The 27,707-nt window shown below is 40.4% G+C and overlaps 1 protein-coding gene and 1 non-coding gene across 2 annotated transcripts; both read right to left on the bottom strand.

The window, feature by feature from the left end:
* Positions 1–352: 352 nt before the first annotated feature.
* Positions 353–17,667, bottom strand: MUC13 (mucin 13, cell surface associated). The gene is made up of 10 exons (XM_036219652.1): positions 17,553–17,667; positions 16,814–16,927; positions 15,040–15,146; positions 13,151–13,206; positions 9,979–10,136; positions 5,673–5,798; positions 5,216–5,351; positions 4,553–4,590; positions 2,894–2,975; positions 353–940 (listed from the first exon to the last, which is right to left on the bottom strand). Exons 1-10 carry the CDS (start codon positions 17,665–17,667, stop codon positions 736–738), a joined length of 1,137 nt encoding a protein of 378 aa, XP_036075545.1. The 3' UTR covers positions 353–735.
* A 6,924-nt stretch (positions 17,668–24,591) lies between these two features.
* Positions 24,592–24,710, bottom strand: LOC118602433. Its single transcript, XR_004950717.1, has one exon. It is a non-coding gene; the product is annotated as a 5S ribosomal RNA (ribosomal RNA).
* Between the last annotated feature and the right edge of the window lie 2,997 nt (positions 24,711–27,707).

Raw genomic sequence — 27,707 nt, 5'->3', positions numbered from 1 at the left:
CCCATTTCTTCTCTAGCCCCCTGTCTGTCCATCCTCCACCATCTCTCTTCCCATCCATCTCAATCCCCTTGTCACTCTTCCTGAGCATCGCTTCTTGCAGACTTTCTCCTTTCAGCATTTCCTTTGGATCACACTGAGCAATGCCAGCTATGATTATTCAGTAAAAATCTAATGAGTGCAAGCTTAGTCTCCTTGACAGTCCTTCCATGGGAAATAAACCTTCACCATCCTGACTTGTCTTATGGTTTTAGAAATCTATCCAGTTGCTTCAAAGTCTGGGGTGGGAGCTGTGGAGGAAAGGAGAGATTTGCCTTTCCACGGGCTGCCTGGAAAGGGTCCACAAAACCACATTTACATCCAACAGTCCCCTTCACCCCAGGCCTGACCTAGGTCCTTAAACAGCCTAGGAATTGTAACTCAACCCCAGACAACCACTGGAGTCATACCCATGGAAGTTTGTATTTTCAAGGAACCTTAGGAGATCTAATTTAAGTTGTTTGTTTGTTTGTTTATAGCTGAAGGAATAGGTGGCCAAGGAATTAAGTGATGTGGCTAAAGTCACTTAGATGGTCAATATTAGGGACCAAGTGGTGTCTATGTACAATAACATTGAGCTTCCTCTGATCTTTCTGTTTTGGTTAAAAAAGAAAAAGCCTGCCAGATATACCTAGCCAGGTCCCTTCTCTGCCCTGGGGCCCTTCACTCAGAAAAGATAAAAAGAGAGCACTGACTTACCTAGTAGTCAGGGCGGGGTATGCCTCTCTGGTTTACATAGGGATTCTGCAACTGATTTTCTCTAGAGTAGCTCGTCCTGATCTTAGGGAAGATGCTCCCTTCTGCTCCTGGATTGCTGAAGCCTGACGTTTCCTGCAGTCTCAGGTTTTGAAAGTCATTCTTAATCAAGTTCTCTTCTTCAATATTATTCTTTTTTCCCTTTGATCTGCAATTAGTAACAGGAATTAGGATCTGACAATGGCAGTTCTTTAAAGCAAATGTTAATTTTTTTCTTAATGTTTTAAAACTCAGAAATATTTTCAAATTTACATGTGATTTATCAAAAAAATTATTACACAGAGTCCTCGCACATCAATTGCCCAGATTCTCCAACTGTTGACATTTCTGAACCATTTGAAAATAAGTTGCAGACCTGATACCCCATTGCCTGTAATACTTCAATTACCCCATTCAGTGTAGATTCTCTAAGTTTAAGGACAATCTCCTCATAAGTTCTGTGTAATCATCAAAACAAGAACACTAATACAGATGCAACATTACCATCTAATTCCAACGATCCCATGTAAATTACACTAATGATGTTAGTACTCTAAGAGTGTTTCAGAATTGTTTATGGAAATAGTAGTAGTAGGCAAAGAGAAAAGATGATTTGTAATGCAATTTTACATACAAGCATAGTCAATGTCTACAGAAGTGCGTTAGTGAATGAAACAAGTTCAAGGAAGAAAGGTCTTGAAGAAATAGGAGTTTCCCAGGTTTGGCTGTGCTCTCAAGGATAAGCATTCAAAGCCAAGTGGACGCTCTTGCAGGTGAAGGAGGCGTCTGCCCCCAATTTACCCTGATCGTGACCTTCCTTCTGTCCCACGGGCTATGGACCTGCCCCTGTAGTGCTCTAGACTGTGGGAGTGGGACTGACTTCCTCCATAATGCCCACAGGGCACTCACAGGATGACAATCATCTTGCCTCAGAAACACTGGGAATGTTGTACCCTGATGGCCAGCCCCGCCCACAACAGTTTCTGCCCTTTGACAACATTCCTGTCTAAGGGGACTGAGGAGAGGCTTTCTTCCCTTTGAAATGGGCAAGAAATAATTCTTGGGGTATTCCCAAGAACGATGAATCTGATGCTGAGCTCTGAGCAAACGTAGGCAGGAGGAGCTGAGAGACATGGCTGTCGCTGGGGTCACTAGGTTCTACAGCAGCCCCCGAGGACGCTGGAGAGTCAGGAAATGGGAAAAGGGAGAGACACCTTCAATTGTGTCTGGAGAAGAATTAATATCAAAATGGAATTTTTTTAAAAAAGAAGAAACAAAATATTTCAGGAACCTAAAATCTATTTATCCTCACGTTACAGTGCAAAAATACCTATTTTGCCAAACTATATAAGCTAAATGTTATTTAAAAAATAGCCGGTTTTTATCAAAGTAGATCCCCCACTTGGCACATTTAGAATGGGATAGATAATAGCTTTTGCCTTCCCTGTTAATGGAGGGAAATTTAGCATATTTAAGTGTCTGTCAAATAAATGAATGGACCCTGCTTAAGTTCTTAAGAAGAGCACTAAGGCCTCCATAGTGGAGAAATGGCCATGCAAAGATGGTTCTACCGAAAACTCAGGGGGTGCCAGCTGAGGCTGATTTTCTACCATTTGCAGCAAGGTCCTTGGGCAGGGGCCTGACTTAATGAAAATGATATTTGACAACATCAATGGAGTTAAATACTGTTGACAGAGGATTTTTTTGTGACATAAGAAAATGGTTGCTATGTCACATTATAGTATTAAGTGAAAACTAAACTTCAACATTTTTTTTTAAACACAAAGGATAAAAAACTGTGTATGTAACAATATTTACCAAGAGAGGAAAAACTTGGAAGGATATATGCCCAAATGTTAGTTGCCTTAGGATGGTGGATTTTGTGGATGGTGTTTTTTATTCTGCTCCTTTACACATTTCTCTATTTTCCAGAGTTTCTTCAATGATCATGTACAGCTTATATAATCAGAAGAAAATTAAGGTAAGGAAAAAATGTGGTTTTAGAGAGGCCTTGCCTTACTTCCTTTCTCTTGCCAGGGAAAGGCTATGTGTACGTGTTTGGAAACCAGAGTGTGGCGCTGGTGGCGCTGTGCCCTGGGACAAGGACACCGTCATTCCATACCTCACTAAGATCAAGGCAATCATCATGCCAAGTATGAGGAGGCCAGCAACGATGCCCACGATAACGAGGATCAGCTGAAAATCTGAAAGGGAAAAAAAAAGAGTAGGGACAGCCTCCCACAAGTGGCCCTCCTCCCACAGGTATGTCTGTCCTCAGGGGCTCTGGGCTGGGAGGACAATTGAGCTGTCACCTCTGACTCCTCCAGGGCCAGGTTGGGTGGGTGGCTCACCTCCTTTAACCCTCTCCAAACCCCAACTGTGTCTTTGGGACTCAACCAGAAGAGGCAGCCTTGCCAGATAAAAGAAGAGTGTAAAGGCAAAGAAGACCATGGCAGCAGGGCCTTCCTGGGCTTTGCGCGGGATGAGATCTCAGCAGAATTCCACAGCACCTCCTGACCTTTGCTGCCTTTGCCCGCCCACCACACCTGACCTCGTTGATAAGCTGGGGGAAACTAGGTAGAGTTAAAATGACACTAATTGAGGAGACAGGTGACGGCTTAAGAGAACTGGTGAGGAAAGAGTCTGCAGGTTCATTACCACCGTTCCCCCCTCTAGATCTGCTCTATCTGGAGCTATTGAGCACTAGAAATTTGGCTATGAGATGACCTGTAAGTGTAACATACACAGCGAATTTCAAACACATTTGAAAAAAAATAAGTAAACAATCTCATTAATAATTCTTATATGGATCACATATTGAAATGAAAGCATTTTTGAAATACTGAGTGAAAGGAAATGTTGTTCCAAACAATGTCATCTATTTTTCTTTACTTTAAAAAATTTTACTTAGAATTTTTAAGTTTTAAATTAAATATAAAGCTCACATTATATTTCTATTAGATAGTGCTGCTCCAAACCCTTTCTCCTTGTTGAGACATGCCTGCCAATATAAGCAAACTTCAGCTTGGATTTACGGAGCATTAAGTCTGGAAAAGACCACAAAGGTCATCTGGGCCCAAATCTCTTATTTTATAGGAATGGACACTAAAAGCCCAGAAGGAAGAGATGACTTAGCAAATCCAGACACAAAGCAGAGTAGAAGTTGAGAGCATTTCTCTTTACTAGCCTTGGGGCTGGCTGGGAGGCTGACGGTAATATTGCCTTCATCTCCGATCGTTGATCTTTAGTTCGTTATGTAAATTTTAAAATATAAAATAATTTTAAATTAAAGTTAAAATTGTCTTAAACTTGTGGGTTTGGGATATGGGAGGAAGTGAAGCAATTGAATTTGCAATGACACATCTCAAACTACCAAATAACTCTGAAACAAAAAGATTTGAGTATTTAAATATTTGATTTCTCCAATCACAAACATTTTTGGAACATACTAGTCTTTTATCCTTTCTAGTAGTAGAAAATGCAGATATAAGTTAATGTAAGAAATGAATAAGATGTTAAGAAGCCCTTGGCTGACTGGGGACATGGCCAGAGGGGCCAGCCCACTTCTTTGGCTGAGTTCTGTGATTCCCGTGGCAAAGGTACTGCTGCCTGTGATCTAAGGGTGGGCATGGGATGGCATGGCCCAGAAGACAAACTGCAGGCATCTTTTTCCCCTCTTTATGAAGATAGCCAGAGACTTTGGGCAACTGGATAGAATTTTGAATGCGATTAAAATCTATTTCTCAAGTGCTTAACAGCAAAGCAGGACTTTCATACTCACAGTCTTCACAGTCGACTCCTCCGTAGCCAAACGCACACCTAGCATACAACACATAAAAAGAACCCACAGTAAGAGCCTCTGTGGGAGCGTGTTTGCATTCCCTCCCAACCTCCACATCTTCTTTTCCATCTTTCTCTCATTCTCTATTCTCTTTTTCCTTCCCTTTCCCATCCCCACCCCCTACCTTATACTCCCAAGGAGCTCTCAAAGTTTGTAGTCTCATTTGCAACTGACTGGATATTGCATCCTCTGAGCACTGGGAATATTCAGCAATTCAGGCAAAGCTGAACCCCAGAGGCATGGAATGGGTGGGATGCCCTCAGGCTACCAGGCCACCTGGCTCTGCCTCTCATCTGCTGCCATGCAAAGGAGGGGGGGCAAATTTTATTCTCTGAGCTTCAGTTTCCTCCCTGAAAATGGTGAACTAATCCATTCCTGACAGTGTTATTGCGAGAAGTGTTACCTAGTGAGGTTCCTAGCACATAAAGAACGTTCAAAAATGACTGATGATGATGAAGATGGTGATGATGATGCTGTGTACCTACCGACTGATGCCAAGCGTACCAACTTCCTGACCTATGTTGCAAGCGCTATCCTTTTTATCCTTTATCCCTTACATAAGCTATAGCTATGACAAGGTAAAGAAGGAACGCTATCTCTTACGCTTGACAGATCCCACCGTCCTTTTGCTTGTAGCCCGGCAGGCACAGGCATTCAGGGGTCAAGCCGTCCCTCATTAAGCATTGCTTATGGTGTTCCGCATTGCAGCCGTCAGGACAACTTGTTGCTTCAGTGGTTCCTGGGTAATTTTCAGAAACAACCTCTTCAACTCCAAAGTGAGATGTCACTGGATACAATTTTTTTACATTTCTTTTTCTAGGTAAAGTGAGAGGCTCATTGGCTGCACACACGACACGCCTCACTGTGAAGCTGCACGTGGCTGCCTCACTAGCTCACGGCCAAGGCCACACTTCATGTCTGTCTGTCTAAAGCCAAAATTCACATCCCTTAGACTCTGAAATGCACAGGGAGACTTGAGCAGTAAAGTTTGTATTTTGCACATGTGAAAGGAGAGAGGGTAGGCGCTGCGAGGAATATTTAGAAGAGGTGGAACACTTACTGACACATAAAGCGATCTGCGGGTTAGGTCTTTCCAGCCCGTCCTTGCATTTACACAGCAAACCATCGTTACAGTCCTCTTCCCCCTCTGTCTTTACGCAACCGTAAAAGTCACATAGATCTTGCGCTGTGAGGCACAAATAATTCAGAAGAATATTCAGCAAGAAATATAGATGAAGCATCTCACGAAAGTACCCACTCCACAGTTGTTATAATGGCCTTTTAATAAGTTTTAGGATTTAACAAATGAAAATCTGGCGTTCTGAAATCCAACTCCCCAACTTTCTTCCATAACAATTTCCTTATATTATTCAATTCAAATGAATCTAATCCAATGCAGTGCAATTATGTTCAAGCACAAATCTCTTTTGTACCTAGCTCTGTGCTGGGTTCCACAAGGGACACAGCAGCTATAAAACTTTTGGGTCCCATCTTTGTAGAGTTACATGTTTGGATCCATAGAGGGTTGCTTCAAGCAGCTCATCATCCGGAGTTTAAGTACAATGGGAATTCAGGGGCTCAAGGAGCTAAAGATAACATTATGGAGGAGATGGGAACTGGGCTGTTTTGAAAGACAGGGAAGATGTGAACAGTCAAAGAAGAGGCAATGTCTTTCTAAGTGGAGTAAACAAGACATGAAAAGAAAAGAATTCTACTCAGGGAGTATCGGAGTTATATTTGGGTGGGGGAAGGCAGTGCGGTGAAAGGGAAGAAAATAGAAAATTCTTGAATCTGCTATTTGTTGGTTATGGGATTCCTCTGTTCAAGCATTTGATTTTTGGTGGGCCCAAGTTCCCTCCATCTATGAAATGGGGCTAATAATTCTTGTTTCACATGATTACTGTAAGAATTGAAGGAACTGATGTGAATGCAAGTACCCACTACAGGAGCCCCAACAAATAATCATTCTTTTGTTCATTCATAGGTATAGCAGGGTTAAATGCCAGACTAAGGACATTGACTTTTATCCTATAAGCCTGAGAATCCACTGGTAGATTTTGAGCAGAAGCATGTCATGATAAAGCAGTTTTTAAAGAATGTTAGTCTGGAATGAGTGTAATAATGGAATATTACTCAGCCATAAAAAGAATGAAATCTTGCCATTCATGACAACATGGGTGAAACTAGAGAGTATTATGCTAAGTGAAATAAATCAGAGAAAGACAAATACTATATAATTTCACATATACGAGGAATCTTAAAAAAATAAGTGAAAAAACAAAGAAGAAACAAACTCATAAATACAGAGAACAAATTGACAGCTGCCAGTTTTTTTGGGGGGGGCGTGTTGGGGGAATGGATGAAAAAGATGAAAGAGACTAAGAAGTAAAAATTGCCAATTATAAAAGCAGTCACAAGAAAGTGAAGTACAGCATAGGGAATAGAGTCAATAATATTGTAATAACTATGTATGGTGCCAGGTGGGTACTAGACTTATTGGGGTAATCACTTTGTAAGTTGTATAAATGTGTTGTATTCCTGAAACTAATATAATATCATATTTCAATTGTAATTGAAAAATAAATTTAAAAAGAATGTTAGTCTAGGAGCACATTGGAAGACATTAGGAATAAAAAGATGAATCTGAGAACAGATTAGGGGAGAGAACAGGAGAAGGTAGAACGGTTAAGTGCTTACTCTCTTCTAAATATTCTGGACCTGTAACAAACCCTCCCTTATCATCTGTCATTTAAAAATAACTCCAACTAAAAGTCTAGAGAAAGAGATTTTACAGCTTCTGGCATAGAATGGAGAATCTGTCTTTGCAGCAAAAGCAGGAGAGCAGGAAAAGGTATATTCCTCTAGAAGTTCTGAGTCTCTCACTTTCATTTCCTGGGAAGTTTAGACTCTATGGCCACCGCTAGCTGGCACCATTTGGTAATTTGCTAATGTATCTAAGAGCACATGGTTGGTCTCAGAGTGGAGAGCAATTCTCAGCTCTGAGGCCAAATGGTTGCAGTATGCTGCGGCTTAAAGCCAAAATGAGAGAACTGTACAGGGGACCCCAACTTTATCTGGAAGGATGTACTGATTATTTTCAGCTGGCAATCCCTGTGAGTGGTTAGTCTCCATGCTGACGGGGACTCTTGACTTCTTTGCACTTGCTAGTAAAGCAGAGTGTATGATAAGCCAAAAGCAGAGTGTAAGATAAGGTTTGTCTTGCTTTGCTGACAATGTTATCTTCCAGGGAATAGAGGTGCTACCTGCATGAATTGTCACTCTGCACCAAATTCTGACCCAAGGAAAAATTAATTGGCAGGTAGGAGTGATGCATCCCTTGGAAAACAAGGACTAAGTGATAGCCAGAGAGAGGAGTATGACTTTGACAGAGGAAATACGAAAATGTTGAGAAAGGAAAAGGTGTAATTCTGTGGCATGAGACACTGGAAGATAAAAATAGTTTAAGAAGGTCAGAAGTTCTGAAAATGTAATTCTAACTGTGCAGCTACTAAATGAGCTGTAAGAAAAAAGTGGGAGAGAGGGTCAGGTAACTGAAGAAATTGGCATGCTTTGCACAGGAAGCTATCATATGAAAGACATAAACAAAAAATGTAAAGAAAGTCCCAGAACAAAAGACAAAATATTAAAGATGTGACAAAGCCTAGAGTACCAAATGAGCTCAGGTTCACCACAAACAAAACCCAAAATAACAACAACAATAACAACAACAACAAGGAGCAAAGAGTTAAAATAGAAAAGTGGGCAAATGAATGGAGGGGTGTGTGTGTGTGTGTGTGTGTGTGTGTGTATGTGTGTGTGTGTGTGTGTTTCTGTGCTACAGGGGCTCGTGGAAAGGCCAGGCTGGTGTAATGTTGACAGATAACATGAGAAAGACAGAATAGCTCCACAACTATTTTTCTTCAGTCTCTCCTGCCAAAATAATACTTAGATGGAAAAGAGTTGAATGAACATTGCTAAAGAGACTGCAGCCCAAGGAGAGGGAACAGTATAAAGGAGCCCCCATCTTTTCTGATAGAATTTTAAGCACTTTCTCATAGAGCATTTACAATCCAGGTCCTGAGAGAATAGTGAGGATCTTTGTGAAATATTGAAGAAAGAGAAAAGGTGCTGAAAAACTGCATGAACAGGATTCGTTTATATTTTCAGAAAGAGAAATAAGCTTTGCACACTAGGCCGAGAAGTTTACAATTATTAAAAAGCAAACATTTGAGACTAAAGAAGGAATCTTAGATGATACCAAAAAAAAAAAAAAAAATGAGGGAGGCAGGAAAGGGATTAGGAGAGTGGTGGGTAGAGTCTCAGGGAGAAGAGGATGCTCTGAAGGGAAGCGTGCCAGTGTCAGATGCTACAGAAAAGTCAAATTAATTGTGCCTTAACAAAGGCATTTGGACTTGGCGACCTGAACTGAGAACCAATTGCACAAATTTCTACCAGGCCTGGCCCTAACAGATGTCTCTGATGTGAGGAAGTGTTGATGGCTGCTGTAATGGGTCGATTGAAGTAATAGTGTCAATTTATTCATGCTTTCTTGTCTCCAGGCCCTTTGGTAGGGCCTGCCACCTTGTGCTTGGTCATGTGAATTGCTTCGGCCATCAGGACAGTTGCAAACATGATGTAAGCAGACACCTGAGAAATATCTGTGCATTGAAACTTACCCTCTTACCGCTCTTGAAACTCTTTAGGATTAGCATGGTAGAGGATGAGAGACTATATGGAGAAGAGAAAAACCATCCAGTTGAGCCATCTTAGATCAGTCAACCCCCAGTTGACCTACCTAGCAGCTAATAGCAATTGCTTAAGTGAGTTCAGCAGAGATCAGCCAAGCCTGGCCTAGATAAGCAGAACTGCTCAGCTGAGCCCACCCCAAATTTTGACCCATGGAATGATGTCATTGCAATAAATAAATGGTTGTTGTTTTAGGCCACTAAGTTTTGGAGTGGTTTGTAACATAGCAAAAGTGAGTTGTTACAGCTATGCTGCGGGCTTGTGTGTCAGTTTAAAGGGGAAGCAGTATTTAGGTAAAACTTTCTCTAATTATTTGGAAAGCTGCAATTTGGTATAAAGCCCCCTCGTTTTGCCTTGTTTCAGAGACTATGCGCCTCGGACTATCTTCCAAAAGGAAAACAAACTGGTCAGTTTGCCAGCTTGGGAGATGGTTGGAAAAGAGTCAAAGCCAGGTGAGAGAAGAAAGGGAGGAAGAATAGACTGGTTAAAAGGAAACTTGGAGACATCTGTAGACTCAAGTTATCCAGTTCTTCTTCCTCCTTCTCACCTATAATGGAAAAGTTTACAAAAAAGTGGGTAGGTCCTCAGGTAAACTTGGAATAAAATTATTTAATACTCACCAGCGTATTTTGTAATAACAGAACTGTTTTTAATTGCTTCGTCAATTGCACGAGATACACTCGTTTTATTTTCTTTAGTAGTTTCTAGAAAAAGGTTTACTACTGTTATAACAACATCCTGATTGGCACGAAATTCAGAACTTGCTGAAGGAGATATTCTAAAAACGAAACGAATCCATCACTTGATTAATTGAACTGAAGCATCAACAAATCAAACTTCAAACCTCCCTGACTCCCAAATCTCCCAGTTCCAGTCTTGACCCACAGTCCTATATCCACAACTGGGGCCCAAGTATGGAGATCTGGGGTTGCAACAAGATGGAAATTTATAGGCCTGGAGATCTTTATTCAATGTGTATTCAGAGGAAATCTATGGCTAAGACAATGCCCTGTTGGAGGATACTTAGAAAAATTTTGGATGGTCATTTCGAGGATCTAAAATTATTTTGGAGCCTGGAACGAACCAGAAAGAGAACAAGTAACATCTGAAATAGTAAGTTGTCGCTTTCTGTAGAAAATAAAGAGTCAGTCTCTTGCTGAGCTGTTAAATCTCAGATTTGTACTTTGAGAGAGACAAAGGGGCATGTGTTCCTCCCTGGGCACAGAGAGAACAGCAGGCAGCCATACAGAGTTTGGGTCACGCCCAGAAAGGGCCAGGAAATCAGTAGGCAAAGTGGGTACATGATCAGGCCTAGGTACACATGACTCAGGAAAACTGAACTTAGGAGAGATGGAGGCAGTGAGGAAAATGAGCATATGATACTGAATCACATCACCAAATATTGAATGTCTGTATGAGTCTCTCTCTCTCTCTCTAATCAGCATTGCAGTTTGGAGCCTTAAGACCAACTGGGCCAAGTCCTAATTCTTTCATTGCCCAAAAGGAATCAATTGATACAACCATAAAGAATGAAATAAAAGGACTTTTAAAAACTCTCATCCCTATCTGATTTGTGGCTGTGTATTTTTAAGAATCAGATATATTTTTCCTGTCCAGTATTTTTTTTTCTTTTTTCCTCTTCTCCATTTTGACATTTGAATAAATACAGAAGCCTGAAAACATAACCAACCTATTTAGGAAATCTTTACAGCCATATTGGTTCTTCAGAACAATCAAAATAATCCAAAACATTAACCAAATTCTGTTCCTAGGAACAGTCACTTCAAAAGGGAGTCCAAAAAACAAAGTGGCCTCAGAATTCTCATTTTAAATTGTCTCCTGTAATTCATTCCCGATAGGATTCGGAGGTGTCAGGGAAGAGAGAGGGCAATGAAAAAGGGGTTCTTGACACAAGTGATTCTTTATCAGTTAAAAAATGACCAGAAATCTACAGTATAACTTTGTAGTGAGGCTAGAAAACAAACGCCACCCACGATTCACATACTCAAAGACTCTACTAGCTTACATGCCACTTTAGGAGGCAAGACATTATACTCATGAATTAAAAGAGCCACTGCGTATTTAAGTGACACAAAAAGGTGTAGTTTAAATGACTAGAGTACCAGAGTTGGAGTTAAGAGACGTGAGGTCTAGACCCAAGATTGTCACCATCTTTTGTGGCCCAAGACCAGTCACAGCTTTCCTAAACCTGAGATTCTGCCTCTGTTCAAAGAGAGATTTGAGAGTTAGAGATATTCTGAGTATCCTTCCAATTCCAATGTTTGTACAATAGATAAAGATCTTGGGGATTCAAAGGAGAGCACATTGGACTTGAGCCTAACAAATGTCTTCCTAGGTGAGACTAAGGCCCATTCACTGCCACAGCATCCATGGAGGAAGTAGTCCCTCACTGGAACGCTGAGCTCACAGGTAAAACGTTGTCTCCAAACACCCTTAGCCCCCTTCTAGTGACTCCATAAGAACAAAAGAAGGGCCAGGTTTCAGGGAACTACCTAAGTGAACTTATGGGACCAGCTCTCCATTACACGTACAGAGTCTCATTTCTGGAAGGGAAACAGAAGGGAACTAATACATGTTGAAATCATCTATGTGCCAGGTGTTTTGTGCACAGGATCTCATTTATTCCTCACAAGGTTCCAGGAAAGTTGATCAGATTATCCCAGGTATACAGATAACATAATAAAAGTTCAGAAAGGTTAAAACACCTGCTCATTCATGCAAGGTGGAAGTGTCAAGGCCAGGACTGAAGTACAGCTTTGGCTGAGGCCATGACACCTCACTTTTCCTGTTTTATCCAGTCATACCCAATGCATGAACTCCCTGTTGTCCACTAAACTGAACTGAATGCCCTGAAACAACACCTAGCCCTCCAGCAACTGTCTGCTGTGAATATCCAGCTGTTAGAGCCTCTACACTGAGGCCCCACCTCTCCCTCACCATGTGGGCACTGTCCTCCCATTAGACTGCATGCTGGTCCCCCGGCTGCCAATCATACTTGCCTCTCATTCACTACCAAGCTCAAAACTCACCACTTTCAGGAGGCCTTCTGTAAATGTGTATGTATCTTATTCCACAAAGAATTTGACAAAGCTTATAAAGATAGTTAACAATAGGAAAAGCATAAAATATGAATATATTAGGGTTCCTTTTTCTGCTTAACTTCAACCTAGAATATTCTTTCCTCAGGTGCAGCACTTGTGTGTTAACATGCTTCAGAGAAGTCTGAAGTGGAATCGCTAACTTCTTGAGAATTCTTTGCCTGTTTGGATCCCTAACTAGCACTCGACATTGGTCACTGTATATTGATATGTTCAATAAATGCTTGTTCTCACTGCAGAAAGAGCTCACAACTGGCCCTTCAGTAGCCAGGTATGAGATTTGGGTATTCTTATTTCCCTTACTCCCCCCGTATGAGGGAAGAAATGACCGCGAGCCACTCATTCTCCTCCTGGGCCCCAGGAATGCACATTCCCAGGATTGGCCAAATGTGGTTTGTAGCCAAGGGATCAAACCAAACAAACTGGGCCAGGTGATACCCTGGACCATATGTGCAAATTGCTGAATAGCCAATCACAGACAGCATCTTGATGTCCCCAAACTAAACTCTGCCTATCCAGGTCACAGTCAGTGTGACAGACTGACCACCTCTTCTTGACTTGTGACCTCCCACTAGAGGGCCTTAGTGTTGCATGGGGAAGTCACAAGAAGACTAGAAGCTAGGGAAATGCACACCCGCCTCCCAAGTACTCCATTGGTCCATAGCAAACTTACCTTACATTATTAATTACAGTCTGTCCATAATCAGTTTCGGCAAATGCATTTTTAAACTGTGGAGGAGAAGAATAGATTTAATAACAACTACAAATAGGGGGGAAAAGTGATACTATATCTAGGTTTTAACATAAATACATTTCTAAATGTTATGTAAATATACATGGTTCATCACAGCAAATTATTTACTCTTGACATGCTCTCTAACACCTTTCAGTGCATTTTTGCTGTAAAATAGTAAGATTTTGCTGTAAGTTAGGGTTATCCAAGAAAAAGATGGAAACCTCAAACACTTAGCCAAATCAGTGATCATATTCATAAAAATTAAGGTGACTAAATTATTAAGTTTGTCTTTTCAAATTCACAGGAAAGTTTGGCATCTTTTTTAGACTTATCTATATGCATGCGTCATGCATGCATCGATTTACCCGAGGAACACCTCTTTAATTGCCTAAGGAATTATGTTAGGGGACTAAGAGATTACAAAGATGGGCAGACCCAGCCCCATGATCAAATAGGGGACCACACCACAAAATTGAGACATATAGCCTACCATGTAGGGCTATAGTGTAAATAAAATAAGATGGAGTATATGATGCATGACTTTGTGAACTGGAAGAAGCTCCCAACTAGGCGGATCTTATTAGTCTTGAGTTGTATTCTAGGAGCAGAGACAACTCGAGATACTTGTAGAGAAGTGGCCAGAGATGAAGCTGAGACTTCTAGAAGGGTGAGTTGGAGGTGGGTTGACTAAGATCAAGTCTCTAAACTGGTCTCTGAATACCAAGGCACAGGCCTGTGGCTGGAGAGGGTTTTGGACACTCATGCCCAAAGCAAGTTTGGGAAATGTAGTGGCCACATGGCCAGTTGTCAGTAAAGCCACAGGAGACAAATGAGGGCCTCCCTGGAAATAGGAACACATTGATGTTGCTTTCTTTGATGTACTGATGATCATCGAAACTGGCAAATAGGAATGCAGATCCCGGATAAGGGGAGAAGTCATGGCCAGGTGGCCCATCGTGCACAGGTGGTATGACAACGGGGCCAGGGCAAGCCCTGGCATAGTGAGCACTAGTTCTCTCTGTATAATCTGTAAAATCATTTAGATAATCATTTTTTACATTTGACCAATTCTAATAACAAAACTCTTTTGTAGCGACATAATTCTGAATTGAAAGACATTGTTGTAGAATAAGACTTTAGTTCTTAGAGTCTTATTCAACTTTGAGAAACTTTGGATGGATGTCCTTTGCAAGTCCTTCCAGGTCTAACATCTGTGGTTCTAGAATGCAGGTCTCATGTGGACGCACTCACTCACAGTAATCAAAATGAAATAAAGTTATTGTTCATTTTGACATTTTTGACAATGGAAAAAAAAAGTAGCAGATGTTAATTCATCTGGAGGTCCTCTTCTAGGCACCGAAAAGAGCCATACTCATACAGAAATGTATGCAAATTGGAATGTAAAAATTAAAAAATATATATCTTTAAAAATTTTTTCTCTTAAATTCTATGGAAATAATTCATTTAAAAACATCGTTGTATTTACTGGTCTCTTTAAAAAATTCTAATAGTTTATGTAACAGGAATAGCATGGCTGGAGCAAGCTTCTAAAGCCCTCCGCTGGACCAGGTGGCACTTAGATGCAGGATTATGGGGAGACCCAATATGGGGGTCCTGGAGGAGGAGCCTGGGCCTCTGTGAAGAGTGGCGTGAAGCGGGCTCAGGACAGCTGTTGCTTGCTAACTGGTAAGGGCGTCTTTCACTATGTGAGCAAGCGGAACAGCTGCCGCACCAGTGTGGACCGCCCGAATATCAGTGCTGTGCCCTGCAACTCAGTGCCGGAGTGAAGAGCACTCGTACAGGAAGGAAGGTGGGGAGACACTTACAAATTCAGTAACTTCGAGATGTAATTGTTCATAGGCTGCAGAATGTCCATCTTGCAAGCCAGATGTTTCTGATACTGTCACTGTAATTGTTCCAGGGAATATCTTTCCTGAAATTTAAGCAGAATCTTTCTGTAATATTTCATGTAAAGAGAGTCATTTTCATTTTGCTTAAAACATACTTTTTTAAAAATTCTAAACATTATATGATAATACCACAGGAAGCCTGGAAATATCAAAAATGTTAACCCAAATCCCACCCAAACTAACACAACCGTTTTCACTTTGGTACAAGTTAACCCCACTTTTTGAAAGTTTGCTTTACGCTGCTTCGCTTTTACTGAAGACCTACATTAGTACCTGTTTTCTATAACTAAAAGAAACTTAAAGGGGATTTTTGCTTTTATGAAAAAAGGGCAAAAACAAAAAATAGCGTCCAGAGTTTGTTTTGTGGCAAGCTGGTACAGAGGCAGCACGTACCCCGCCACCTCCTTCCCTGGGAACTACACTCGGCATCTCAGCATCAAGCTGTCAGTGCTTTGAACTGCATCTGTGAACATCTGTGCTGTATCTAGATTTAGTTTGTGCATCTGTTAGCAAAGTGTGTCCTCAGGTAATTGCTTCTTCGCTTTACACCTTTTCAGCTTACAAAAGGTTTCATAGGAATGCCCTACTTTCTGATAGCGGGGGAAACCTGTATTTCTCCCAGTTCCTTTTTCTTATGCATGATTTATGTCATTATAACTCCAAGTTTAGATCATGAATCCTCTTTACTTATTATTACATAATAAGCATTTTTTTCAAATCATTATTGGTCTTCATAACTATCATTTTAAAAAGTTGTATAGTAGTCTATGAAATATATGTGCCCTTCATTGATATATGGTCATTTTTTGTTGTTTATAGCACAATAATTTTGTTTAATTATTTTTAAAAGAGGAAAAAAGGTTATAATGAACATCTTCATGCCCAAGCCTTTCTATATTTGAGGTCATTTCCTTAGAGTGGATCTTCAGATGTGAGATTATCAGTGATAAAAATAAGAACATCCTTTTGGCTTTTGAACTATCTCTAATCTCTGTGGCCAACACTATGCATTTGTTTTCTATACAATTGATATGCTCTGGCAAAGGGGTATATTTCTCATTCATGAAACAGGTAATTAAAACACAGGAAACAGTCTTGGACCTTTATAGCACCCACCAGGGGATTTAAGTAAAAAAAGTGTAATGTTAAGTTTATGGCAATTTGCTCCAAAAGTCATCTCTAGAGATGAGAGTCTCTTAAGTCTCCCAAAATGGGGTTTGCTGATATGGAGCAAGCAAATCCTATGACAGGGAATTGAACCAAGGTCAGAAGACCTGGCTCCCAGGCTTGTCTGACCTTGTGGTCTTAGGCATATCACTTTATTCTCTGTCTGTGTCTCCATGTAACAGCACTTCTCTGTATTTATGCAGTCTTTGTACTTTTTCAGGGCTCTCACCACCTATTGTTCTCATTTTGTCCTCATGGCACTGTTCCCTTTAACACATAAAGTGAAGGGACACACCCACTTCCAGACCTCCAGGACTAGCTCAGGAATCTGACTTGGTCCATTTCCTCTCACACTTAGTTCTACAGAGACAGAGGCAGGAGCCATTCTTCTACATTGCTGGCCTTCATTACCTCCAAATTTTCTTCTACCTCTAGTGTTCCAGAAACTCTTTTTGCCATTTTTCTTTCTATTCCGCTTTAGGTATTAGATGCAGTTCTGCACAGTTCATCCTTTATAACTCACCTCTATTGCATTGGGAAGAATTATAGTAATATCCATTTGCACACAGGCAAAAATGTGAAACTTTCAGACCAACACATGAAGCACCACCACTACAGGAATCTTCTTTGCAATGACCTAAGATAGAGTAGAAAGAGATGAGAAATCCACAGAACAACAAACAGCACCCAGAAACGTACTTTAACATTTTAATGCCTCCCTCCTGGGCACTGTCTATTCCTTGGTTGTGTTACTCCAGGGCATACTCTTAGGAGAGCTGGAAACAAATACATAGTTTCTTATGTATCTAGGAAGGTTCTCGCTGAAATTCTGGAACCAAGCGCTTGTCAACAGTAAGGGTCAGAGGTTGGTGGGCAAGAGTCGGCTCTGATCAGTCTTCTCATTCCAAGGAGTCAGGAATCTTTGGGCCTTAAGGACCCCCCAGAACCTTGATGTCTCATCCTCTGACACTAGCTAGGACTCCCCGAAACCATTTTAGAGAAAGCACCATATTTTTAGGAAGGTATAAATAACTGTCTTATAGAGAGGAACAGGCAAGTAGCTCCTAAAAGAAACTAGAAGTTATATTCTAGTTAGTGCACATGGTATACAGATCCACAAAGAAAGAAAAGGCATGTTAAGAGGAGAATGTAGCTTAACTCAGTGAAAATTCTAAGAGGAACTGATGAAAGAACACCCCATTCTTTGGCTTTTCAAAGTGGATGACTTGAATAAATGGTGAAAATAACAGTGCTTCCCACACCACTGGCTGGGACTCCGGACCAGGCGGGGTACAGCACATTTCCTATCTCCAGGATCCGATGAGATCCAAGGAAGAAAGTCAGGTCAGTGGCCAAATGATGATCATGGGTGGCCATTTTCTTTATCTCTGTCAGATGAAATGATTCTGAGCTTTGATTCCTGAATAACTTAAGTGTCTGACAACCTTTAGAGCAGTCTGACTTCTTAGGACCCTATAGGTAGAAATAGACTTAAAAAAAAAAATCTACATATAAGGTCCAACGTGTATAACATGCTCTCTTTTGTGATTAAAAAAAGGGGGGATACACACAAACACACAAATATGTATGTTTATATTTGCAGAGATTTTCTCTGAAGGGAGACACAAGAGGCTGGCCATAGAACTGGCCTCTAGGGAAGGGAACTGGGAGTCTGGGTCCTAGGGATTCAGGATAGGATGGAGATTTAATTTTTTCTGCATATCCTTTTGCCTTTTTTAAGGTTCTTTCTTCATAACCATGGGCTGAATTTACTTTTATCAAAAAATATAAAATAGTACTGATGAGAACGTGAAACAACATTGCTGGTGGGAATACAAAACACATACAGCCACTTTGGAAGACAGTTTGGGGATTTCTTACAAAACTAAACATACTCTTACCATACGATCCAGCAAGTACTCTCTTTGGTATTACCCGAAGGAGTCGAAAACTTATATCCCCTCAAAAACCTACACAGGGATATTTGTAATCGTTTTATTCATAATTCCCAAAACTTAGAAGCAACTAAGATGTCCTTCGATAGGTGGCTGGATAAACAAACTGTGGTACATCCAGATAATAAAATATTACTCAGTGTTAAAAAGATATGAAGGACTGTAAAGGCACATTACTTAATGAAAGAGGCCCATCTGAAAAGGCTACACACTGTATGATTCCAAACACATGACATTCTGGAAAAGACCAAACTATGAGGCAGTAAAAACATCCGTGGTCACCGGTGGTTGGGGGTGGGAGAGAAGGCTGAATAGGTAGAGCTCAGATTTTTAGAGCAGCGAAAATATTCTTAAGTGATACTATAGTGATGGTTATATATTTTTCAAAACTCATAGAACATGCAAACACCACCAGTGAACCTTAATGAAAATTGTGGCAATGGAGGTGATCGCGATGTGTCTGTCAATGTAGGTTCATTGGTTGTGACAAGTGTACTCTCTGATGACGGATGCTGGTAATGACTAAACCTACACATATGTAGTGTCGGGGTTATGTGGGAACTCTGTACATTCCTCTTATTTTTGCTGTGAATCTAAAACTGCTCTAAAAAATAAAGTCTGTTAAAAAATTTTTCTTTCACAGAGTTAAAAACAAATGTTACATGAGACAAAAGCAGTATCTCATAAACAACAGTAAGGGTCACCCCTCTGACAAGGTGTGAGCCAACATTCTAATGAAGTAAACAGCTTTTTGTAAAAAAAAAACAAAAAACAAAACCAAACAAACAAAACAACAACAACAAAAAACCTCAGTCACATTGTAAGGATGATTTGGGAAATCCTAGAGAAGAAACTGAGTGCAGTACCACTTTGGACCTGCCATACAAATAACTCCTGGAATGCTTTCTCTCTGGCAATAAAGGACAAACTCAGCTTGTTCTGTGTGTCAGGAATAAGGTCATAGGATGTTACAGCTAAAAGATTTTGGTGGCTACTTAGTTCAGTCACATCTTAATATAGAGGAGGCCCAGAGAAAAGTGGCTTGTCCCATTCCCCACAGTTAGTTAGTGATAAGGCCAGAACACAGAGAATGGGGAAGCAGAAATGCCTTAGGAAACTCCTTTCCCTGACTCCAAGAAAGCCAATTATGCAGCTATGTCCCTCTCAGCCTAATCTTCACGGTGGCCCATCCAAACATGAAAGACTGAGAACCAGATCTCAGATATAGGCTCTGGCTCCATTTGCTTAATCATCCAGTTTTAAGATCTATCAAAGAACTAAAAGACTAAACGTAGAAAAAAATCAACTTGCTCTTTGACCTTGGGCAAGTTCCTGCCCTTGTAGCCTCCCACTTCCCTATCTGAAGATGCCAAGGTTTATCTAGACCCTTTAAGTCTAGGTTTGAGGATTCTCTTAGACAAGGGGTTGGGTTAGCAAACTATGGCTCATTAGCCAAATCTGGCCAATCTCCTGTTTTTATAAATAAAGTTTTGTTGGTACACAGCCAGGTTCATTCATTTATGTATTGACTATGACCGCTTTTATGTTAAAATGCCAGAGTGGAGTAGTTGCAAGAGAAATTCTATTGTGGCCCACAAAACTTAAAATATTTACTAGTTTGGCTTTATTGATAAAGTTTGTTGACCCCTATTCTAGACCAAGCTTTGGGAAATGAGTCAAATGTTGTTTTAACAACTTTAACTTGAGGTCGACTATTATCTCTTAGACAGTATCGCCAGAACAGCTGTCCTTTGAACAATAATGGCCCTGGTCACTGCTCTTATTTGGCTCTCTATCTCTCAGGTTCAAATTCCAAAAACTGGCTCAAACTTAAAACTGTAATTGGCCACCATCATAACTTGTCCTATTTTTTTATATATATAACATCTAATATGGAGTCAGGGTAGAAATGGACTCTTTCCTTAGGTAAAGGAACTAGACCAGAGGGGCTGAAGAGTTAGTGCTTATTGGATATGGCCTCCACAGAGGAGCTGAAACTATTACCCAAAACCTCCTGGAGAGAGAAGTGCTGGAGAAGTAGCTTTTGCAAAGTCCAAGTTCACAAAAATGTTCCACATCTGGCAAATACCTTGAGGTTGCATGAATAGGAAGAAAAGGAGAACACAATAGAACTGCAAGTGATTTTTTAGAGTCTTTATCATTACTTTGCCTTTGTGACTTAGATTTTTTAATTTCAAGGGTTCATATTCCCTACTCGCTTCCCTACCCCAGTAGAACAAACTTGCTTATCATTTTCCACAATGCTATGACTGGTTAGTGTGGTGTCTTTGAGGAAGTTGCTCTTACCTGTTGTGTTATCAGGGTTTGGGTTTCTGGTGTTTGATGAAATGACACTGCTTAAAGTCACCGAAGAAACAGTCTCTTGAGAATCACTTTCTGTGACTGTGATGGAGGACGATCCATCGTTACTTTGTGTTGTTACAGAAGAAACAGTTGTGGCTGATCCATCGTTACTTTGTGTCGTTACAGAAGAAACAGTTGTGGCCGATCCATCGTTACTTTGTGTTGTTACAGAAGAAACAGTTGTGGCCGATTCATCATTACTTTGTGTTGTTACAGAAGAAACAGTTGTGGCTGATCCATCGTTACTTTGTGTTGTTACAGAAGAAACAGTTGGAGATGAATTGTTGGCCTTGATAACTGTAGGAATTGTGGTTGGAAGAACAGAGATACCAAGTTTCAGAATACAGAATGTTGAATATATAAATGGCAGTTAACGATTATTTTTTAATACTACAGTTGACCCTCAAACAATGCAGATTTGAACTGCATGAGTCCAGTTATACTTAGATTTAAAAAATCAAACCTGTATTGTTCAAGTGTCAGTTGAAATTAATACCCAGTTCATTCTTTTCTGAAAAATAAATACAGCAGGTCCTCAAATAATGTTGTTTCATTCAACATTGTTTTGCTATAACATAATAGACGTAGGAACTTAACTCTTATTTATATCAACTATCCTATGGTAAAACTGGTTTCATTTTACATCACTTTACTTGAAGTCACAGAACATATCGATGACATTGAGAACTTTTCGTATAGTTGACTACATTAAAAATGAAAATACATGGCTACTTCCAAAGCCACACAAAAACCCCAAATAAATAAAATCAAAAATTAAACAGATAAAATTTGGAAAATGTTATTTAAAATATAACAACGAGTTAATATGTATTAAGATGTAGTATTATTCATGCCTGTATTTATAGAACTGTCAATCTGGGTTTAATATTCCTGAGTAGTCCTCAGTGAAGAAAATTGAAAATATCACCAGGTGGCACTGTTGCAACCTGGACGTGGACTCCTTTGTCTTTTTACAGTTTAAGGCAATTGCCCCCAGTTTTCCATTACATGGCATTTTAGCTGTTGTTGGGTATGAAGGAAGGAAGCGGAAGGGATGTGTTTAAAGAACAATGAAATAAAAATACCTCATTAAGTGTGTATTAAACTTAATTCCAAAACTATTTTTTCTAGAGTAATGTTTACCTATTAATAATTCTAGATACATGAACTTTTTAAAGAGTAGGATGAATAGAGATGATCTTTGCCGTAAGAGCTATGGTGATAATCAAAGTTGCCTGTTTTCAACTCTTAGGAGCCTCTGGACATGTGAGGTAGTAAACTCTTAGTGATCCGGTTATCATTTTTCTAGACTTAATTGTCTTTTGAACTCTGACACTGACGATAGGCTTAAAAAAATAGTAAAAGAAAAAGTTTTAGTGAGGAAGCAGTTTCTAAACCTTTGGCTGTAGAAAACTGCAGAGAAGCACCCAGAGTCGTCCATGGGTCTGTGAACCCTGGATGGCAGAATCTGATTCTTTATCTGGAACGGAGCAGGACTTCAATAGTCTTTCCTGAGTATTGAGGTGATAAGTGATTGCCCTTCTAGGGCCAAAAAATAGTCCACCAGCCACCCATCTTAACTGCTACTATTCTCATTTATCAAGGGCTTACCCTCTGCTGGATAGTATCCGTGACATAGACGTGAGCAATACATTTGACAGAAGAGCCTGCCAATACTCAGAGGGAGGAAGGGGTTCGCCTGGGGGTGAACTTTAATTCCCTTGTATCAGGGGGCAAAAGACTCTTGATGCCTGAAGCAGGGATCAAACCAAGTCCCTGCACTGCATGTGGGCCCAAAAGACATCTGGGGACCAAAGAGAAAGCTACGACAGGGCACTGGACACTGAGAACCTGCAAAGTCATCCATCTTTGCCAGGCCTCATGAATTCTCCACGATGAATCTCCGGTTTGCCGAACCCCAGATCTTAGGGCAGAGGTCTCTTCACCACTGTCCTATCTTCCTTCATCACAGACTGAAATACCTTATCTTTGAGCCAGCTCAGAGAGGAAATATCATCCACAAAATAGTCCACCTGTTGGGCTGAGGGAATTATTAGTAGCTTGAGCCTGTTGATTGTATCACAAGGACAACAAAACATGATTAAAAGAATTAAACATTTTTAAATGTTTCTTACCTGTGGGTACAAAAAGGAGGGCGAGAAGAGTGCAGTGAACTAAGGCTTTCATTTTAGACCTTCTTGCTGGGTAACCCAAGCAGGAAATGATCTTCCCCCAACTGTCTTTAGTTTTAACTCTCTTTCGGGTACAAAGTCCAGTCATTAACTGACGTCAAACCAGCGAAATGCAATTGCTTGTTAGGGTTTGGTCATATACTACAGGTTTCGTTCGAATTTCTGAGATAGAAGATATGAATCTGTCCTTGTGGATACTTTTTCCATGTCATAGTCCAGAATAACTTGGAAAGTAGGGTAGTGGTGGGTGATAGGGTTCTTATTCTCTTTACACCCCAAACATCCCCAAGCTACCACATTTTAAGAGGTCATAATTCCTTTAAACACCGGATAATACAGTGTGTGCTCCACTCACCCCCACGTGAGTGCAGGAAGTCCATTCCCCTCCAGTTTTAGTCCTGAGAATCCTTGAGAATTACTTACATGTTTCCCCAGACTGTTACTTAACTTTTGTCACCCGTCTCTATGGATCACTACTCTGGGTCTCCTTGATGGTCATGTCTAGTAACTCCAATCATGTCTCCAAGCTTCCATGGCTCTCCACGGATCACTCTACTTGGGCACAGCCCCCATTAATGTCCTCCAACAAGGTTAATATCAAATTGCAGCATTTACTCTAACTTTACTAGAGGCTTGTGGGTGACAGGTCAAGGAGGGAGAAAATACAGTTCTGAAAAGGGAAAAACTAAAAACAGGTGATTGATCTCTTCATTCCTGGTCATGTCCTCACCTCATGGCTCCTTTACTCACCTGTTGCCCCTCAGTCCCCGGCCTCTCAACCACATGCCAGGGACCAGCTTTACTGGTTAGATGAAGGTCTTCTTCACCAGTCCTCCCTTCTTAAAATCTAAGACCACAACTCCCCCTTGCGTCCAGCCCCAGCCAGAGGAATGAAGCCGATAACACCTGGTGAATATTAGCTGGAGTTGTAACTCTGACCCTAGTAAAAACAAAATTTTTTATATTATTACACAGCAGGTTGGTTTCTTGTTGTCCCAAAAGTCTCCATATAGGATTAGGATTTGGGGTTGGATCTTATATAGCAGAGAGGCCCATTTAAGTATTTTTTCCTTGCAAAGACACCTCTCAAGCCCATATGTCGTGCTGTTATTTTCAGCTTAAATGATTTCTGGCACCAGGAGTTAAACAAAAAACTTTTTTTTTTTAAAAAAAAAAAAAATTTATTTTCTCTTTTCTTTTAAAACTCACTTTATTAAGGTAAGTACAATTTGTATTAATAAATGAATCCATGTAAAGTGTAAAATTCCATGAGTTTTGATAGATGTGTATATATATATGTGATGCCACCATTACAATCAAGATAGGGAACATTCTTGTCACACCAGAAGTTTCCTCTCACCTCTTCACGGTCCATTTCTTCCTCCACCCCCAACTCTAGGCAACCACTGATCTGCTTTCTGTCACTAGAGATTAGTTTGCTTTTTTCTAGAATTGTATATAAATGGAGTCACATAGTATATACTATATGTCTGGCTTTTCTCCCTCAGCGCAATGATTTTGAAATTCATTCATATTAATGTGGTATCAGCCCTTTGTTCCTTCCTCTCTTTCTTCTTTCCTCCATCCTTCCCTCCCTTCCCTCCCTTCCTCTTTTTCCTTCTTTCTTTCTTTCTTTCTTTCTTTCTTTCTTTCTTTCTTTCTTTCTTTCTTTCTTTCTTTCTTTCTTCTTTCTTTCTTTTTTTTAGGCAAGGCAACCCTTGGCTGACCTCACAGATTGCAAGGACCTTGTCAGCTTACAATCCCGTATTTTTTTGTTTTTTAGTTTTTTACGCCTACAGCACCTGGTCTTCCTAGGTGGTCTCCCATCCAAGTACTAACCAGGCCCGACCCTGCTTAGCTTCCGAGATCAGATGGGATTGGGCTTGTTCAGGGTGGCATGGCCATAGATATCCAGAATATAGCTGGTGTTGTGCTAATAAATATCAGCCCTTTTCCTTGCCCAGGTTTTGAATCATGTGAACAATAAAAGAATGTGGCAGATGGAGACGAAATATCACTTTTAATAAGGAGTTTATTTTAGAGAATGTGGCTCAGGGCTGCCTAATGCTGAATCCTTTTCCCCCGAGGTACAACAGCTGTGAATACTCAGTTTCTCTTATGCCCCTCCTAACCCAGTCCACACCAGACTGCAGCATCCCAGGATTGTAGAGATAACGTGCAGAGTTTCTCATTAAGGCAAATGCTTCTCTTTTTTCTTTCTTTTACAACTTTATTGATATATAATTTACATATAGTAAACTGCACATTATTTTGAGTTTTGACGTGTGCATACACCCATGAATCTATCACCATAATCAAGATATCAAACATTTTCATAATCTCCTAAAGTTTTCTTGTGTCCATCCTTTCTGACATCCCCAATCTAAGGTAACCAGTGATTGTTTTCTTGTCACTATAGATTAGTTTTCATTGTCTAGAATTGTATATATATGGAATCATACAGATGTACTGGGCTTTGGGGTTTTATTTCTTGTTCTGGCTTTTTTCACTCAGCATAATTATTTTGAGATTCACCTATGTTGTTGTTTGTAATATTAATGTTTTTTTCCCCCTTATTTCTGAAGAAGTATCGATATGCTAGATATACCATGGTCTGTTTATCTATTCAATTGTTTATGGACATTTTGGTTGTTGCCAGTTTTTGACTATTACAAAAAAAAGTGTTATGAATATTCAAGTACATGTCATTGTGTGGATATATGCTTATATTTCTCTCGGGTAGATACTTAGGAGCAGAATGGCTACATTGCATGCTAGGTATATGTTTAACTTTCAATAAATCATTAAACTGCTTTCCAAAGTTGTACCATTTTACATTCCCATTGGCAATATGTGAGTTTCAGCTTGTCATCTTATTCTTGAATTGTAAGTGTTCTTCATATATGTATTGCAAAGATGGTTCCTTTTTGCCATTTTTTACATGGCATTTCGACCTACTACATTGACTTTGTAAAAGGCTAACCAGGAATCTAGGAAAACTGAAAAAGTGGCCTGAGGTCACAAAATTTGCTGCAGAGTTTCAAATCCTGTTTCCTAAACCAGAAAAAGCCCACTTCTCTATCCTGTCTGGGTTCAAGATATCAAGGGACTAGTATCCGCAGAGCTCTCCTGCCAACATCTGCTAATGCAGTGTCAATATTTCCCCTGGTTTTCTATATTACTTCTCTGCTGAGCACACAATGAAGAGTAACCAGGAAGGATGGAGGCCTGCTAAACAACTGTCTTTCTGACTCATTGCTGGCCTTACCTGGGAAAACATGAGCAATAGGAAAGTCAGGTAGTACTGACAGTACAAATCAGCAATCATTCTCTCTTATGCCCCTCCTAACCCAGTCCACACCAGACTGCAGCATCCCAGGATTGTAGAGACAATGTACAGAATTTCTCATTAAAACAAATGCTTCTTCCTTATTGGCAATGTTTCCTTCCCTGTGGAGGAGACTCAATGAGTGCCTTGCTCCTGGTCTCTCAGCATGCCTTTATTCACTCTGCCCTAAGTGGGGTGTAGTGAGTTATTCCAGAATAATAAATTGGGAATACTCACCTCTGCCTTTCCTCTCTGGGAAAGAACCTGAATATTCACAGCCGTTATACCTAGGGGGAAAAGGATTCAGCATTAGGCAGCCCTGAGCCACATTCTCTAAAATAAACTCCTTATTAAAAGTGATATTTCGTCTCCATCTGCCACATTCTTTTATTGTTCACATGATTCAAAACCTGGGCAAGGAAAAGGGCTGATCTTTATTAGCACAACACCAGCTATATTCTGGATATCTATCTAGAAGTCAGGATTACAGGTTCCATTTCCCCAAAGAAACAGTGTTATGCACTAGAAGGAAACATGGAAAAATTAATGTGGTTCAGTTTGTTGAGAGGCAGTGCTGTAGTTGAGCTCTCTTCCTGAGTTTTGTTCTTCTCTCACACAAAGGATGTCAAGGCTCAGAAGAGGTTCAAATGCTGACGTGGACTTTTAATTACTAGAGATGTGCTCCAAAACACCTTGAACTTGACCAGGCATATGCATTGGCTTTTGAAGTCTTGGCTTGTGAAGCTCCGCAATCACTTATCTATTCACTCCCACCATCATCTATCTTCTGGAATCAATAAGCTCTTCTAGAAGTTATATGGAGGGGCTTTCCCCAAGAAGTGGTTTGACTTCTCATCTACTTCCTCCTTATGTCACCAAGTGGACTATGGTGAGGTTTGACTAAGGTCAGAAAGCTCTCTCTCTTGGTGGCCATGAATTATAACTCATGTTTCCTTATAGAGGAAGTGGGTGGTTCTAGAGAGTAGACTTGTTGTCAGGGATGCTGGTGCTGGGTCTGGACTTGCTGCTCTTTAAGAAGAAAATTCCCAACAACAGATGGGACTTGGTCTGCACATGTTTGGGCTTTGTAATTGTTTCTGGTTTACACCTGTCAGCCTTCCCCAACCCAGTTATTCCTAAAGCGAGAGATGGCCCAATGAGGACAATGGCTCTCAGAGGGTGTTTTCCAGACCAGCAGCACCGGCGTGACTTGGAAACATTTTGCAAACACACATTTCAAGCCCCTGTGCACACTTACTGAATCAGCTCTGTGTTTTAACAAGATTCCAGGTAACTCTGCACCTGTGGCACACAAGATTTCAAGTGGTCCATAGACACAGCATTAGAGAACATTGATTCACTTAGAGAGGGAAAGTAATTGCCTATCAAATTTATTTCAATCATTCTGGTTAGAGGAGAAAGCCTCATTTACTGCTAACATAGCTTTAACTGTTCTCCAATACGCGCACATTTCCCTTTATAAGGAAGAGAGAGCAGGTCTCAGGTACAGAGACATTGGCAATCAAAGATATACACCTAGAATCCAATAACACTTTATTTGTATTCTGTTTATTGTAT

Source organism: Rousettus aegyptiacus, unplaced genomic scaffold (assembly GCF_014176215.1).
Source record: "Rousettus aegyptiacus isolate mRouAeg1 unplaced genomic scaffold, mRouAeg1.p scaffold_m13_p_4, whole genome shotgun sequence".
Lineage (NCBI taxonomy): Eukaryota > Metazoa > Chordata > Mammalia > Chiroptera > Pteropodidae > Rousettus > Rousettus aegyptiacus.
The sequence above is the reverse complement of the archived record's forward strand: the minus strand, read 5'-3'. Positions and strand labels throughout refer to the sequence as shown.